This window comes from Nannobrachium achirus (assembly GCF_963921795.1).
Source record: "Nannobrachium achirus genome assembly, chromosome: 7".
NCBI classification, from domain to species: domain Eukaryota; kingdom Metazoa; phylum Chordata; class Actinopteri; order Myctophiformes; family Myctophidae; genus Nannobrachium; species Nannobrachium achirus.
This window is the reverse complement of record NC_137816.1, coordinates 10,817,216-10,834,745: the sequence shown is the minus strand read 5'-3', so window position 1 is coordinate 10,834,745 and position 17,530 is coordinate 10,817,216. Positions and strand designations below refer to the sequence as shown.

At 41.6% G+C, this 17,530-nt stretch overlaps 1 protein-coding gene across 2 annotated transcripts in view; it reads right to left on the bottom strand.

The window, feature by feature from the left end:
- ahctf1 (AT hook containing transcription factor 1) overlaps positions 1–17,530 on the bottom strand; it is a 40,088-nt gene that overhangs the window by 8,411 nt on the left and 14,147 nt on the right. For both annotated transcript variants that reach the window (XM_080729758.1, XM_080729757.1), the window contains exons 13-33: positions 17,218–17,340; positions 16,911–17,001; positions 16,217–16,306; positions 15,510–15,650; positions 14,418–14,522; positions 13,726–13,822; positions 13,493–13,616; positions 13,252–13,308; positions 12,648–12,794; positions 12,360–12,550; positions 10,651–10,795; positions 10,058–10,189; positions 8,952–9,099; positions 8,588–8,732; positions 8,129–8,230; positions 7,648–7,792; positions 6,715–6,954; positions 5,381–6,260; positions 4,864–4,960; positions 2,908–2,999; positions 703–1,016 (exon numbers count right to left, since the gene is read on the bottom strand). In XM_080729758.1, coding sequence (XP_080585884.1) covers positions 703–1,016; positions 2,908–2,999; positions 4,864–4,960; positions 5,381–6,260; positions 6,715–6,954; positions 7,648–7,792; positions 8,129–8,230; positions 8,588–8,732; positions 8,952–9,099; positions 10,058–10,189; positions 10,651–10,795; positions 12,360–12,550; positions 12,648–12,794; positions 13,252–13,308; positions 13,493–13,616; positions 13,726–13,822; positions 14,418–14,522; positions 15,510–15,650; positions 16,217–16,306; positions 16,911–17,001; positions 17,218–17,340 — 3,606 coding nt within the window. The remainder of the gene's footprint in view (positions 1–702; positions 1,017–2,907; positions 3,000–4,863; positions 4,961–5,380; positions 6,261–6,714; positions 6,955–7,647; positions 7,793–8,128; positions 8,231–8,587; positions 8,733–8,951; positions 9,100–10,057; positions 10,190–10,650; positions 10,796–12,359; positions 12,551–12,647; positions 12,795–13,251; positions 13,309–13,492; positions 13,617–13,725; positions 13,823–14,417; positions 14,523–15,509; positions 15,651–16,216; positions 16,307–16,910; positions 17,002–17,217; positions 17,341–17,530) is intronic.

Here is a 17,530-nt window from a genome sequence, read left to right as displayed (position 1 = left end):
CATGTGCAGCACACACACACACACACACACACATATATATATATATTTTTTTTTTTTTTTTTTTATTATATTATTTTGTTTTTCTCCTGAAGTTCTGAACTGCTTTCACTGAATGTATGTGTGCCAATCTATGCTTTATTTTATAGAAATATCTTCTGAAGTTCTGTTGTCTTCTATTGCTTGTCTGGCCAATTCAAATACTCATATCTTGAAATTATAACTGCTTTTTAGTTTGGAGATCACTAGACTTTGACAACTTTGTCATTCACGCCGTGGCCATCGCTACACCTCCCCCTTATTTTATTTATTCATGTTTTTGCAGATCTGCACTGATCTCAGAAACAGACCCTATGGAATCCTCAAGACTGAAATCAGTCCCCAGGACTGAGAACTTTAACCCCTGAACATGTGACAAAATAACAGCAATCACAGTCAGTGATTAGTAGAGACGCAAAGTTCAGTTTGAACCTTGCTTTAACTAATATGTTCAGTTCAGGTACAATTTGTGTGTGTGTGTGTGCGTGTAAAAAACGTCCTTATTTTGCTTATCAACGAAAAAAAGAGCACTTTTCTATTCAGGCAGAAAAAGAGAACTGTAATTAGCATGTTAGTTTAGCATGTTAGTGCAGTTTTGGTGACCACATTAAAAACTAAAGTCTGTGCTGTGTTTATCTGAGATGTTAAATAAAACACGACCGTTACCTTCAGATCTGTTTCAGGTGGAACCAAAGACAACACGGCAGCCTCCTGCTCCGATACGTAGTGGGTGTGCCTCTGGTCCAGGAAGAGAGCAGGGAGTGGGTGTGGCTTAAGAGGAGGCACCTCGTCTATGATCTCCACCTCACTGCCAGAGTCCTCCTCCTCCTCCTCCTCCTCCTCCTCCTCTTCCTCCTCTTCTTCGTCTTCCTCTTCTTCATCTTCCTCCTCTTCAGTACCATCAGACTCCTCCTCCTCGACGTCCTCGTCCTCAGAGGCAGGGCTAGAGAGCTCCTCGCTGTCGTTCACAGTCACTACGGCTGGAAACACAGTCAGCAGGTTACAACACTGTGTGTTCTACAGGTGAAACGCTTGAACATTACAATGAATTCATTCATCAAATACAATCATTAAAGGAGTAGTTCACCCCCAAAATGACTTGTTTTCTATTGATTAGTCATGCCATGGAGACTAGAGTTCAATAATATTTTTAGTTTTTTGTTGCATTCCTAAGACAAAAATGTGATAAATGGTCTAGGGTTGGAGGCGGTAACCGCCGTACCGCGGTATACCGAGGTCTACCGCGGTGTCATTGTGCTTACCGCGGTAAAAAAAAAGGTCTATTTTTTTTTGGAAAACAAGCGAGTTTTAAAACGGGGGAGAAGCGAGGACCGCATGCGCTCCATGCCGCTCTGCTCTGGGCCGTGTACCACACGTTGGAAGCCACATACGTCACATACGACACAGACCTGCACAGAGTGCACAGGGCAGGAGAGTACGGAGCACAACTCTATGACGGAGCAGCATAAACTTCCTCTGTAATCCACTCGACACAAGGATGTTAATACTGTGTTGTGGCATATCTTTTTTTATTCATACAGATTACTGGCGGAGCGCGGGCCGCGTGGACTAAAACCGAAAATGAAACTATTTTACTTTTTCCACCGCGTCGCACGTCAGCGATTTTATAACCTTTTCTGTCAAGTCTTGTAACTAAAACCTGTATATAGCAGCACTCAATCACTGCGATTTGAGAGTTGAGACGTGACGTGAGTTTACAGAATCACTGTACACGATCTGACTACCCTTCCTCGTCTGGTTTGTTCACACAGCTGTTTGTGTCTGAAAAGCCCAAGTAGCTAGCCTACGTTACTATGGTAACCCGACAGTGCAGATCTAAAAGCTCAGAACGCGTCGCGGATGCGATGTGTTGTGAGCTTGTAGATCTGCTCCTTTGAAAGCCAGACCCGCTGTGCTGTACGGAGAAGTATAACTCGGGCAGTCAGGCAGTGTCGCCTCTCCACTGTGGAGAGGCGACTTTTGGGAAGATGATTGCAATATTTTGGCTTATCGCCGAACCTTAATTAATAGATACGGGGGTGCGGTAATTACCGCAGTACCGGCGGTAAATGGGAAGACGGTAATCGCGGTAACAAAATGTCCATACCGCCCCAGGCCTAAAATGGTCCCCATCCGGAATCAATGGGGGGAAATTTACTCGAATCAAATTTTATAAACCAAAAAATATGATTGAACTGAACTCTACTCTCCATGGCATGAGTAATCAATAGAAAAAAAGTCATTTTGGGGGTGAACTACTCCTTTAAGCAATAAACGAGAGGGAGTGCTATTATGTGTCATACTGGCACTGCGTGCAGTGGATGTAATAGGCACAGGGTTGCCTCGAGTACACCATTGTAATTATATCACAATTGAATTATTAATGAACAGTGACTTGTAATAATTTATATATAATTGCACAATCAATTGGCTGAAAATGCTCTCTAAAAACTCTTTACAAGTCATACTGTTTCAACTGGAAGTGAGATTCCCCACTCTAGTGAATGAGTCAGCCTAGAGGGCAGGGGCAAAGAGCACACCTTCCGTATTTCACTGAACACATGACCCAAACAATCAATTCTCTAGTTTTAGCCAACACAGAATGGGAGGACCTTTTTCATATTCCTACACAACAGCTCTAAGGTATATAAACAACATACTGTAGTTGAAAGTTGAAAATGAGTGGTATTCCCCTTTAACTGTTAGTAGGGAACAGCTAGATCTGTCAGAACTAACTGATGCAAAATATTAATTGAATAATCGATATAGTGATGAATCATGAAATAATTGCCGTTTACAACTTCACCCCCAACAAATGTTTTTTTTATGTTATAAAATGAAAGGTGTGTGAATTTGTGTGTAGCCTCTTACAGTGGGAGTCTGTGGCACTGGGCTCTGAAGAGCAGACAGAGGTCTCAAGTTTCTGGGAGGCTGATACTGGAAGATCTTCAGCTTCTGGTTCACTGGGAAGAAACAAATAGAAAAGACAAAGATTCAGACTTTTAACAGCTGGTGCAGTCAGTCATGTGGACTGTAATGTATTCACCAAGGTTGTCTTTAACTGGTAGTTCGAACCATGGGGCAGTCCCCGAGATTTCTGTCTTTCTATAAACACACACACACACACAAAGGCCCGAGCTGCACAGTGCCACCGCTGACAGAAACACAAAATGTGTTTATGAGTGCTTGGCCAAACCTAAGGCACAAGTCTCCACAGTGGCGGCTGAATACTCATCAACACTTAAGCCCTCAAGTGTTTTATCAAGCTGGTTCAGCAGAGAGCAATGTCATACTGGTCTATATACAGTAGGTCAGTGATGTTAATAGGTTTTCAAAGTAATGGGTCCCGGGACCCACAGGTGGTCATTCGAATGAGTCCCAGAAAAAGATTATGGGTCCCCAATTTGGGTCCCCATTTTATTTATTTTTTGCATTGTGAGCTTTTAGATCGGCTATTTATATTTGCCTCTATCTTATATTATTTTACAATTAGGCTAATGTTTGGACATTTTTGATAGTATAGTTTTAGCTTGTTGATTACTTTGGTGCAATAATGGTCTTTTTTTTTTTTCTTTTCTTGGGGTAATAAAAAGGTAACTTATAAGTACAATTTAAGGTACTTTTACTTTACTGGAGTATTTCCAATTTTCATTACTTTTACTTCTACTCCACTACATCTCAGAGGCAAATATTGTACTTATTCCACTACAATTATTTGAAAACTTTACTAGTTACTTTGAAAAGTATAGCCTACATAACCACTTCAGCCATGGCTATTTTCAAAGGATATTATTTGGTAACATGTGATACAGAATAATTGTGCATAATGAGTACTTTTACTTTTAGTCCTAAAGTGTAGCCTATACTTTTACTCAAGTACATTTTGAATTCCGGACTTTAACTTGCAGTAGAAGATACTTTTACTTAAGTAAAACATTTGAGTATACTTCTGTGTATGGAGAGACCACTCGACGTAATACTATGAGAAAGTGGAGCGCTCCGGAGAACGGCTGTTGTAAATCACAGATAATTAGTTTCTCCGCTTTGAAAATCAGACGTCTTTTTATGACTTAATGAGTTTATGACCCTCTGCCAGCCTCACTGACTGTGCCTCAGAAGAGCAGCCACGGCAGTAGCTTTAGCATGTAGCTAAACGTAGCAGCATCACATCAGAGTGACAGAGAGAGCACGTTCATGCTGCTGCAGTGCAGAGTGCGGTGGCTCCGCTGCATGCAGAAAGAGACAGACAGACGGCAGGCAGTTTCTGGCGAGGATATTAATGAAACGAAATGCTGTTTGCGACACGTTCATTCCGCGGGGACCCTGACCGCGACGCTGTTGTTTTGCCAGTGTAGAGACGTCACGTTTCTGCGCCGTCAGTTGCACACGTTCTGTGGGGGAACCCCTTTTGGTGTATCACCTAACATGCTGTGCCACTATAGTAAGAGAGCGGCCCGGTGCTACGCTAAAACTCAGGCACCCATTGAATTCTGTGACCATCTACGGGCACACAGAATGGCGTCGGTGGACGATAGAACGCACTGTTGTTAGTTCTATCGTCTGTTTTAAGACTTTCTACGCGGATTTCATTTGTGTTAAAGTAGGGTTAAGTAGCATGCCTTCACCCATGAATAATGTGTCTGTGGACTTTTTAAAATATTTTTTTTTTCGCGACGTGGTAAATTATTTTAACGTGGACTCCAATGGAGGCGATGCGTCCGTGGGACCCCAGGGCAATGACGTGAATGCGTCTCTAGGCAACGTGAATGCGTCAGAGACGCGGGACGCGCACGTAATGACGTCACTGGTAGGTATGAGGGTGTTTACCCGTTCCAGGACACTGAAACCTTGTGGATCCCAGATCGAGTCAGTGGAGACGACAAGTCATCTCCAAACAGCTGTTGCTCTACAAATTCTGTCAGATCTAGGGAGAAGCAAAGCAAACAACAACTTCAGTTTACACACTGGTAACTATTAATAACTAAACATCCGTACAGCATAACTGATCCATGATCAGAATGTAACACCAACTAAACAGACAAACTACCTGAAGTGCTTTTTACATTAGAAAATAAATGCTAAAACGGTTTAGAATTTCCACATTACATTGCCATTTTTATCTCCAGTTCCTCTCCAGATTAAAATCATCTATGTTCCGTTTGGGCTGGTTAATAATAATATATCTGAAGGTATGCTGGTACAGTACAGATAGCAGTATTCATAACACTGCTATCAATACCATTCTATTATTTTAATTCAGTGAATACACTATCAAATCTACACATCTGTTCTAAATGTATTAAATACTGACTCATCATGCATAGTTTTAAGAGGCAACCCCCACCTGTTGTGGATTCTAGAGCAGGTTCCAGAGACTCCACGTGTTCTGGAGCAGGGTCCAGAGCAGGTTCTGGATCAGGTTCTGTGTCTTCAGTTGCTTCTAGATCTTCAGTGATCTTTAAGGCATCGGCGTCCTCAGATTGGATGTCCATCAGATTAGCAGCTGGCTGGCTAGGAATGTCTTCTGCCTCAGGTTCAGGGGTACCTGGATCCTCAATAGATTCCTCCACGTCGTCCAGGTCCAGGGTCAGAGAGTCTTCCTGCTGGACGGACTCTGCCTTCCCATTCTCTTCCTTTTCAGACTCACCCTCTTCGACCGTCTCTTGTTCTTCAGCTTCATGATCTAGACACACCTCCATCGCTTCTTCCTCAGGTTCCTCAGATGTTTTGTCCTCCTGTACGCCCCGTCCTTCACTCTGCGCTTCCTGTGGTTCGTGTTCAGTGGTTGGCGAGGCGTTTTCCTGTCTGAGTGGAGGCCTTTCCAGGTCAGCTCCCGGCTCAACCGGGGGTTTAACGTTTAGCACGACCTCCTCGTCTTCCTCACTGCTCTGCCGACCGTCCTCTCTCACTAGATCTTCTAGAAGAGGCGCATCGTGGAACTCGAGGCTCGTGTCTGTCGAATGGACAGAAGCCTGGCTTGTATCCAAGCCCAGACTGAGACGGCCTGGCAGCGACGCCCTGGATGACTTGGTTTCCGTGGTGACCTCCGGGGTAGTGGACGACCCGCTCTCTGAGACTGTCGGCTGGGGCGACGGGACGCCTCCTTCTGGCGGAAGGAACTTCACATGAGGCTCTTCATCATCGTTGGACGACCAGACCTGATGCGAGGACTTCATAAGCGGGGAGCCTCTGGTCAACAGGCTGATCTCACTGTCTGCTGCCATCTGAAAAGGAAGGAAAAAGTCAGAAAAGAAAAAAGGAGACTACCTCATTTGTTTCCAATGACAACTGTGGTTACATGAAGAAAAGAAAAATAATAAAGTGAAGCAATACTTTTCTAAACACATGCTTCCTATTAGACTAGTCTCACTCTGGAGTGCATAGACTAACACTAGTCTTGTCTAGTCCAGAGGTTCTCTAAGTGGGGTCCGGGGACCCCGAGGGGGTCGGAAGCAAATGTTGTTAAAATAGAATCAAAATGTAACCACTTTAACCCTATTTTATACTTTGGCTATTCTACTTCACACACAAATAAACAAAGGTTGAAAACTTGTAATCTTTTCAGATTGGGGAAATCAATTGTGGGGTTATTATTAATTGTGTGTTTCATTCCTGTGCTTTTACACTTTACATTTTTGCTAATCATGAATACATTTTTTTTTAAAAGAGCTCTCTCACCCCATTGCTCCAGTGCATGGTGTGCTTCATTTCAGACGTTTCAGTTGTTTCTGTGCGTTCTATGAAGGTGATGCGGCTCTCCTTGCTGCGCGGAGGAGGAGGGGTGTTGGATCGGGCTGGGGAGGCGGTGGGGGAGGGGCCAGGAGAGGGGGCGGGGGAGGGCCTTAAACTGCTACGCAGGATGGACTGAGGAGTGAAGGCCGGGAACACTGGACGATCTGCACATAGAGCCCTGGCACGCTGAGAGAGGGAACACACACACACTTATTGTAGGCTTAGCCATTACAGGGTTCCCAGACATCTTTACCAATATTTAACCAGATTTCCAGGACTATATAACAATAATTCAGCTCAATAACGAGTCGCTTACTACGATGCGCAATGCCGAAAGACAGGTAGTGTATGCCAGTGGTTCTCAACCTTTTCAGGCCGTGACCCCCGAAATAATCATATTTGAACTGGGGACCCCGGCACCCTGACGAGCACTGGTAGAGGAATTTTGTATAACACGGTTTTATTGTGAAAATAGCCGATCTACATGCTCACAACGCCTCGCGTTGCGAGGCGTTGTGAGCATGTAGATCTGCTATTTTCACAATTTCTGCCTCTAATATTTGACAATTTGGCCAATTTTTAATTATCATTTCAGAGGTATTAACAACATCAACAACCAAAGACAATGCATAGCCATTTTATCCAGGACCTTCCAGGACCCTTGATCAATTCCAAAACTTTTCCAGTACTGAAAAAATATTTTTCTAATTTCAAAATATTTCCAGGAATTTCATGACCGTGGGAACCCTGCCATTAAGACCTCTGGCCGATTCTACAAATGTCTTCTAAACAGTATTCTTTCAAGAGTTTTCAAAAAAAATCAAAAACAGCAGATGTCCAAGCTCGCTGTGAAAACGTGCAGTCAAAATGCTGTCTCACCTTGACCACCTGTGGCGTCTGCAGCAGGCTTAGTTCAGGAGCTTTGCCGATGCTCTTATGAGGAGCACAGGAGCTGGGAGGTCTTGGCGGGGTGAGGAGACGACGTGGGGTCTGATAGGAGGGGTGGACCACCAGGTCCAACAGCCTGGACCACAGCAGGACAAGGAAGGCAACCGTTATTAAACGTTTGAATGTAGCGCAAGATAGGATGCTAATAAAGAGTTGGAGAGCTAGAGGTGGCAGCTCAGAGATGGAGCAACTGACAGGTGTAGGAGACAGAGACTACACTACTGGTAAGTCAAGTGATAGAAAGATGGAAGTGACAACTAAAGGTCAGAGATGGAGATTATCCATTTCCTGCTTTTGTTCACACAGTTTCACTATTTAAAGAACCATATTTGTTTAAAAGCTCAAAGTCAGTCTCTCATGAAGAGCTCATGTGAATAGTTAGTCATGTTTACAGTGTGTGGTGTGGTCGCACCTCGACTTCCTTTTGGCCGTCAAGGTGATGGGCGTGCCCAGGAAGGCTTCAGGCAGGGCTAATGAATCAGGCTTGGGGCTCTGGTTGTCCACTGAATTGGGACTGGAGGTCAAAACACATTATAAGGGGAGGTTAGAACAGACCACATAGAACAGAACAGAGATAAACAGCTCATCGTTCGCACATTTCAATTAAAAATCAGTGCATTCAATCCAATTTAATTTAATGTACAAAAAGTTAAAATGTACAGAAGAAGAGTAGTTATTACTACTTAATAATAGACAAGATACATAATACAAATACACATGACACAAAAAAATAATCATATCATAACATTTAAAGCTTACTTTAAAATGTACACTTTAGACAAATAGTCTCTTTAAACATGATGTGACTGGATTCACAATAATGTAAACTAAAGACTTTTTAAGTGTTTACGGTTGGAGGCCGTTTCCTCACCTCCTGCCTGGGGAGGGCTGAGGTGCCTTGCACAGCCACACCTCCTCTATCTTGGCCATGACATTTTTGAAGAAGCCAGCTCTGGACGTCACAGTCTCAGTGGCACAGCGTCTGGCAACCGTCGACAGCGGCTGGGGCCTAGACACTAAAACACAGCATGGACACATTTAGGTAATTTTTTTTGCTTTATAGAGAGGATAGTATAGAGACCGGTAATGGCGCAGGCCTGGAAACCAGACAAATCTGCCATTGCAAAAAAGATTTGGCCTGGCACCGCTCAGTTGTGATAGAAACGGCTCATTACTTTAGTCAGCATTCATTATGCTCCATTTGGCTTTCTCAGTAGTTTCAGAGCTCCTCCTACCTTCTCTGTGGATGGTGGAGGGGTGCTGGTAGGGTTTGGGTCGTTCCATGGCCAACTTCCTCTGGACTCTGGGCAGAACTTTGCCGTACTGCTCCATTATGGCATTCCTGGTGTTGGAGCGCTCCTTCAGCTTGGGGTCTCTCTCATTCTGAACAGCAAGGGAGGGAATGTCCAGGTCACAGTTTAAATCATGACACTGCGATGCATTGTGAGCTTGTACTGTAGATCGGCTATTTTTGAACATTTCTTAATAGGGCTTGAGTGTTTAAATACATTCAAGTTAGATGCTCTCAAAAAGAAAATTGATTAGACGATATTGCACTTGTCGGTATCGATAATTAGGGGTCTAGGGGACTCCAAAATCAAGATCGGCATCAGACTCAAAAGTCTGTCATCGGTCGGCCTCTGAACACACTATTAATTTGTAATACAAAAGCTCATTTTAGGTAGTAGCATTATGTACATAAACTACAGAGCTCACCAGATTAACATGATTGGTGAATTAAAGTCTGTGATCTCCAATAGTTAGCATTGCATATACTAAAACAGCATTTTTCTTTTCTTTTGTTTTGTTTTCTTCCCCCCCCCCCAACAATAAAAACAGTTAGTAGTGGGAGCTTTGTCCGAGTGTGTTATAACCCATTTAGGCATAACATTATTTAACGCTTTAACTATTGAAAAATAGCAGATATACAAGCTTGTAGATCTGCTATTTTTGAAAAAGTCGTGAAAATATTTGCAAATCTTTGAATATATGTATTTTTTAAGCGAACATTTGTAACTCAAGTTTTGCTTCTGGGTGGTCCCTGGAACTAAATATTTTGAGTTGGGGGTCTGTGGCCAAATACATGTCATTTTGGGGGTCCTTCACATGAAAAGACTAACTGAGCTCCAGTTAAGTGAAAAGGACCTTTTCTTTGACGATGGCTGGCCAGATTGCTGACACAGAAACAGGATTCAAAAGACACTCATAGAATCGGGTCAAAATTCAAATTTTCACGTTTTTTCAAAAATAGCAGATCTACAAGCTCGCAGCATAAATTTAAAGCATAAAATAATTATACACAATACAGTGTACCCGTTCTAAATGGGTTCATGCAACATACCACCATGTTCATCTTCAGGGTTTGGTTGAGTCGTAGAGCTGGGATGTATTTGGCCTGCTGCAGGTAGTGAACCATTAACACCTCTCTGTTGTGGAGGCCACCTGTTCCCTGTAGGAACCGCTCTAAACACTCCTACACAGAGGAAATAAACAGCTACATATCACATCTATCTATTGATAGGTCTGCTACTACTCATTCATTCATCTCCTAACAGCCAATCTTTCTTCAAAACAATCCACAGTACGTTGCTGACATATTGCGGAAATAAAAAACAAAGGGAATCACGAAACGCAAGTGTCTGACAATCATTCACAATGTTCTGTTCATAACTTCGTAAAGGCTAGTTCAAAATTCTTGGAGTTGCAATACCGAATAAAGTTCTGAAAGGCACTCCCGAAGTTCTTATGACCTCATTTTGATCTTCTTGACCTACTCTAGCTGAACAAAGCATTTTTGGGATATTCTTTATCTTTTCTGTATTATATTAAGTGTTATTTTTATGTATTAATTTCTTCTTTATACCACAAATATTAAATAAAACAAAATAAAAGCCTTCTCTAAACGTATGTGCTATTCATCCATTCATAGCCTACCTGTTCATTCAAACCCAAGGGTAGTTTGAGAAGTTCCTTTATGAGTCCCAGCTCCTGGCAGCTCTCATAGAGAAACCCCATAAGTTCCTCCATGTTGAGTAGACTAGAATGCTGTCGCAGTAAAGACCATGCCTCTACCAGACACCTGGACAGAGAAAGTAACCCTGTTAACTTCAGTGATGTTAATAGGTTTTTAATGTAATGAGTCCCGGGACCCCAGAAGAGTTTTTCGGATGAGTCCCAGGGATATTTTATGGGTCCCAAAAAAATTCAACGCCGCGGAGATGGGTATCGTTCACCTCTGAATCGATACGATACCTTTTTCGATACCTGGGAATCGATACGATACCTTTTTCGATACCGTTTTCGATACCGTTTTCGATACTTTTTTATGTATTATTATTATTATTACTACCCTTATTATTACCATTATTATTATTATTATTAACTTTTTTCTATAGGCTATTTTACACACCACAATAGGTTATTAAGGCTGTCTAAAGACTGAGCTTGTAGATCGGCTATTTTCAAAATGTTTGCCTATTTCTTATATTTATTTTACAATTTGGCTAATGTTTGAACTTAGAACTAGGATTTCTAAATACACTAGGCTACAGACACGCATTTAATTATATTTATATCACTGGGACCCCAATTTATATTACATTTTAAAAAACTAGAGTAGGCCTACAAATGGAACAGGTCCATTTGGTTCCATTTGTTCACCGAGTAACAGACCCATTAAGTTTCCAAAAGATTCCCTTTTACTTTGCTATTAGCAATATAAAACGTTTTTATATTCAGCAAAATGTCAGTAATGGTATTGTCTGCCTCTCATTATTGTCAAGGAAGAAAGTACCGCATGTCGCTGCCTTGCTTAAGTTTCATCAAGGCAAAAAAAAGCACCCTAAGACACACACCAAAAGTTGTGTGTGCGGGGGAAAGAGGAGGGGCAGCCACCGTTGCACAGAAATCACTTTCACTTTCAGCTTATGACAAACGGCAGCTTTTAATCAATGCACAAGGATTTAAGGACATTATATTTATAATGATTACAAGAACATTCACTACCTGTAGCTATGGAGTAGGCCTACTCCGTTGGAACCTACTCTGTTGGAACGGAAATAAACTTGTACGTGCTGTTAGACAGACAGTTGGCTCCTCTCCTCTCCGCAGGTTTAATAGGAAGCAAAGACAGACACCACGGTTTGATTTGATCATTGCGTAGTCAATTATGAAGGGATTTCAAAAATTTAAACGTCTCCATATTGCTTGGGAAGTCTACTTAGCAGAACATCGCGGCCTTTGCGATTCGCTAATCGCTAATGTTTTTCTTTTACCGCGATGCGGTAAATTATGGATTAATAATGGAGGCGCGTCCCCGGGACCCCAGAAACAAGACGTGAATGCGTCTCTGGGCGACATGAACGCGTATTTGACGCGGGACGCGCACGTAATGACATCACTGAACTTTATATGGACTTATAACTGAGATAGGTTTCACTATGGTTAATGTCTCCTGCAGTTGACTATTTTTGAGGCTGTGGGAATTTTCCATTTTGGCTGGCCTTTTTGCTTCTGGTTGCAATCTCACTATTTTGCCTTTGCGAACATACCAAAATTGGATTTCAAAGTCATATTCATGAATAGTAGTAGTCTACAGTAGTCTAGTAATGCTAGGGACAACACCAGAAACTCCCTGCTCTCACCTGTTGTGCAGCAGTACAGACAGACAGAGTTTGGCGCGGGGGGTGGAGGAGAGTGGAGGTTTGCTGATGTGGAAGTATCTGAGAGCCGCTGGGTGCTGACCCTGGATCATCAATGCCTGCAGGACTCGATCATGCTGCCAAGTGAACTGGCACTGAGACGTGGTCGGGTTGAGCAACAGCTCCACTGCACTCTGATCAGTAAAAGGAGAACCAACATGAGGTTAATCAGAGGGAGAACTGGAGAACAGAGAGTCAAGATACGCGTGCGTGTGTGTGTGTGTGTATTACCTGGTGGTCGTGGTGGTCAAGCAGCCAGAGGCCCTGCACCAGCTTAACTAGTCCAATAGGGATGGCAAATGCGGTGGGAAAGGATTCCACGGACGCCCCGCCCTTACTGGAGAACGAATACATGACGTCCAGCAACAGATAGATGACCTGGGACCACTGGTTAAGGCTCATACTAATCAATAACATCCTTTATGTTTTAACGTGTTATTAGTGTCAGCAGCAGCACATGCCTTGTGCACATAACTATCAGATTGACCGTAGTGGTTAAATGTATCATTCTATTGAAAAATGAATACAAAATAATAAATGTGTCAACCTAGGAGAGAGCAGCCTGATTTTCACATTGTCCTCACAAAGAATGATATGATTCAGGTTTAAATTAGTGGGCCTTTAAGAACTCGATTGAACTTCTTAAACACACAAGATTGGATATAAATGTTAAACATACTGTAGCAGGTTAGTTAAAGCTACAATCTGTAAGTGTTAAGTCTCACGGAGAGATGTAACTGCAACAATGTCCAAACGACAATAAAGATGGTGGCACAACTGGTGTTCTGTTAAACTGGAGTGGAGTCATTAACTAGTATTGTTACTGTAAGGATACAATTGCATGTTTTGTAGCTTCCTCGATATTCTCCAGCAGGTAAATATCCAATAGAGCCTGATGATCAGAGAGGAACACATTAAAACACAATATCAGCTACACATATGGAAAGTGACACCAACATCTTATTAGGTCAAATAATACTTCAAATAATCCATTATAAATTACATTAACACATTTAAATAGATGAATACATCCATTACAAATGACACACTTATTATGCTCAATTGCAAAAGCTCACATGTAAGGTAGGAGGTGGATATTGTCCTGTTCCACCTTCATCCCTCTTCCACAGCTCCACCAGATGTTCTCCACATTCCCCCACCAGACCATCAATCATCAGACAGTCTGAACACCACCTTCCCCTGAAGAACAAAACCACTTAATTTTGCAACAGATCTCTTAAAAAAAAAAAAAGGTAATGTAGAGGACCTGCTCTAGATGTAAAACGACATGGTTTTATGGGCCACTCACTTAGCGAGTTTGCTGAGATCCTCTCTACGGATGGTGTAATAGTTACTGATGACTGTGTGGCTGTAGAAAGGTCTGGGGATCTGAAGGGCATCGTCACCTTGTGGAAAAGGACCATGACACATTCATTCAGGATCAGTTGAAAGCAGCATACAATTATCTTTATCGATTTACTAAATTATACAATAAAAACAGAACTAATCTAGCAAGCATTGTAATGTAACAATCATGCTAATGTACCAATCAATCATACTAATGTAACAATTATTCAACAGTGAATCACATCTTTAACATCCGCGGAGAAACACCAGTATAAGAAACAAAAACATGAGAGCAAGTAACCAAGATATAGTACATCTGCAGAGTAAGCTAGCATCAAGAAGGGATACAAGGGGGTGATGTGGAATCTAAGAGGTTGAGTCTTCTGACTATGACCGAAAATTGAGATTGACAGTCAGGAAAAGACCTGAGGCTGATTTTACCACTCCCAAACGACCGGTCAAAGACTTAAAACAATAAACACTTAAAATATATTGCATCCAAGTAATAGTTCTTGATGCCTACATAAAATGTAGTATTTGATTTATCTAGTTTGAATTGTTCTTATTGACTGCAGATTGATGCAGATTGATTCGAGTGATACAACGGCACATGGTACTAGGCAATAAATGTCTTCAGTAGACAGTTGTGCTTACCTGACCCCTCAGGCAGGAGACCAGTACGACAGAACCACAGGACCACCTGGGCATAATTGGAGATCAAACTGGAAACCATGTTTTTGTTCATCAGACCCACCAGACCTACGCAATAATAAATGTGATTAGATACACAACACATGCAGTAATACACACATCGTTGGTAATTTTCACATTTTAATAAAAGAAGAAAATGAACTTTTAAAACATAATCAATTTTTTTAGATGGCCTGTATATATGCTCCAGTCAATTCTCTGTGGTACCACAGCCTCCAATTTCACCCGTTCTCAAACTGTGTCCTGGCTTTTAAATTCCAAAAAAATCTAAATTAAGCTGAATGGAAAAACATCCGTTGACATTCCAACCATACATAATAATATGACAGCAGTCATGTTGGATGCTTCACAGTTGAAGACATCCAGCATTAATGAAAGTGGCAGGCATTTAGGAAGTAGGAACAAATGAATAGCATCTAGGATCATTACTTTATTTAAGAAGAATTTATTTACGGAATATTCTAAAATAAATTCTACATTTTCAAACTCTAGGACAGGGGTTCCCAAACGTTTTTGTCTCAGGGCACCCCATAGATATTTTTTTTAAATCCGAGGCACCCCTACATTATAATTTTCACTCACAGCACCTTATATTTATAACATATCGTCGTCGTCGGGTGGAAACCTTGTATGTCCAAAACCCGTCGTTTTGTATTTATCATCTATAAAATGTACTAAACTAGTGAAAACAGCAGATCGGTTGTTTTCACTAGTTTTGTGCGACAGTCTTGTGTGATTAAGCAGGGCTTTGCTTTACCAAAAGACGTACACATTTGAAACTTGGATACAAGTTTTCTGCCCGACAGTGATAATATTTTAGTGATTATGTTGCGAGGAAAACATTGAGATAATAGCCATTTGGTTAGAACCGACAGAAAATAAGTTTGTACTTCAAGTTTAAAATGATACTAAATGTTTTTTCAAGTGTCCAAATGAATTCCAAATATTATCAAATGATCTCGCGGCACCCCAGGGTGCCCCGTCACCCACTTTGAAAACCCCTGCTCTACGATAAGCCCTCAAATGTGTGTGTACCTCTCTGGGTGAGGTCGTGAGCTTCATTAAGCAGACATTGGAAGATAGTGCTGAGGTTTCCAAGCAGCCTCTGGCTGTGCTGGAGAAGCTGCAGGGTCTGGGGATCAGTGAAGTTCGATGAGCTGTCAAACAGTGGAGCGCCTGAGGAACACACACACACACACACACCTTGAGTTACATTAACTGGAGATAACAAGAGATGATGTTTATGAATCGTTGTTTGTAAAATGATTAAAATGTAAGTTTTTAACTAAGCCACGATGGCTGACCAAATGCTATACATTTATTACATGGCTTTATTTAACCCATTTAGGCCTGAGGCCGATTCGGAGGCCTGACTGGGTTTTATGAAAAACTTCAAATATTACTCAAAAATTACAAGAACAAATATGTTGCTACATACTGCACATGTACTGTATTACACACAAATGTGCCTGAGGGGTAAAAGCACAAAAATGTGGTTGTGTCCATAATGGGTTTATAGTTTATTTTTTCCTAAAGCAGATCAGTTTATATTGCAATGAAAGCATAACCTTTTAAGCCAATGAATCTTTTCAATAAAGATTGTCTTTCAAATTATTGTTTTTGTTCATATATACAAATGAAATAAGTGCTTTGCAACAGTCCTGCATCAAACTGTCAGGGTTAATTTTTCAATAACCAATTTAGTACCCACTATCTCTTACTTAAAATATATAAAAACTTACAGATTCCGTCCAGTTCCTCTTTGGTTGAGACTACTTTATTCCAAGCCCACTCGAGTATGTAGCGTAGGTTCATGGCCGAGCCTGGTTGCTCTTCAGGAAGACAGACAAACAGAGAGGTTAGACTGATCTGGGGACTGAATGGGGGAAGTGTTTGAGATGCCATGCTACATACTGTAATGTGAAAGGCCAACACGGACAATGTCTTGATCTATTCCCCATTTTCCAATGTTTATGACTGAAAGTGTCTATACATGAATGTTGCCTTGTCTGACAGGAAATAATGATAACACCCCACTAGTATTTCAGTAGAGCAAGCATAAAAAAAAAATACAGCTTGTAGTGACTTAAGCATGGATGTACACGACAGGCTGGTTGAAAAGGTTAGAATAAAGATACAAGGATTCAACAGAGATGCCAAGGTCATGCGACATTGCGACACAAGTGAACACAAGCGAACTCTAGTAATGACAATGAAAAAAAGGAAAAACTTATAAAAACAAAAAAGTATGCTTTATTAAAAGTATGTCAAGTATATGGTCAGTCATGATCAATGGGTAAAACATGCCAGACCACCACTAGGGTCCTATTATCACAAACAGGCTTAGACATGTGTGTTTCTATGTGTACCTATGGCCTGTGTGTGTTTCTATGTGTACCTATGGCCTGTGTGTGTTTGTAAAAGGTTTTGGCTAACCTTCTGCCGTCCAATGTTTAATACAACCAGTAATCAGTCCGAGAGAGCTGGTCTCCACCGCTGTAGACAAGATGGCATCCAACTGCTCTTCCTAATAGGGAACACAAAGTCTTAATTTAGGTCGATATACAGAACTATACACACAAACTAGATATATTCTGTAGTTACAAATTACACAAGTATGATGAGGCTATAATGAGTAATGTTAATGAGTTGTATTCATTACTTTCAGAGCCCACCAGGTGGAGGGGCTCTGTGTGTGTGTGTGTGTGTATCTGAGAAAAGCTGTGTGTGTGTGTGTACGTACCTGAGAGGATGGCTGTGTGTCAGCCAGGTGTGATCCAAGCAGCCCAGACCTGAGGCACAGAGAGTAACTACTGGAGATGACATCGCTCGAACACGGAGCGGCTTTCTTTAAGAAACTTAGGGTCTGAAATGCAACAGAAACACAATGATAATGACAGAAAATCAACATCAAACAGAAAACTTGAATGAATGCATGAATGAACGAATTAATCTAATCTAACTGGAACTCAGCTGACAGGTCAGAGAGGCCCCACAATGAAATACAATTTTTGGACAAACACGAGTGATTACTAAAGCTACTCGGCTTGGGCATA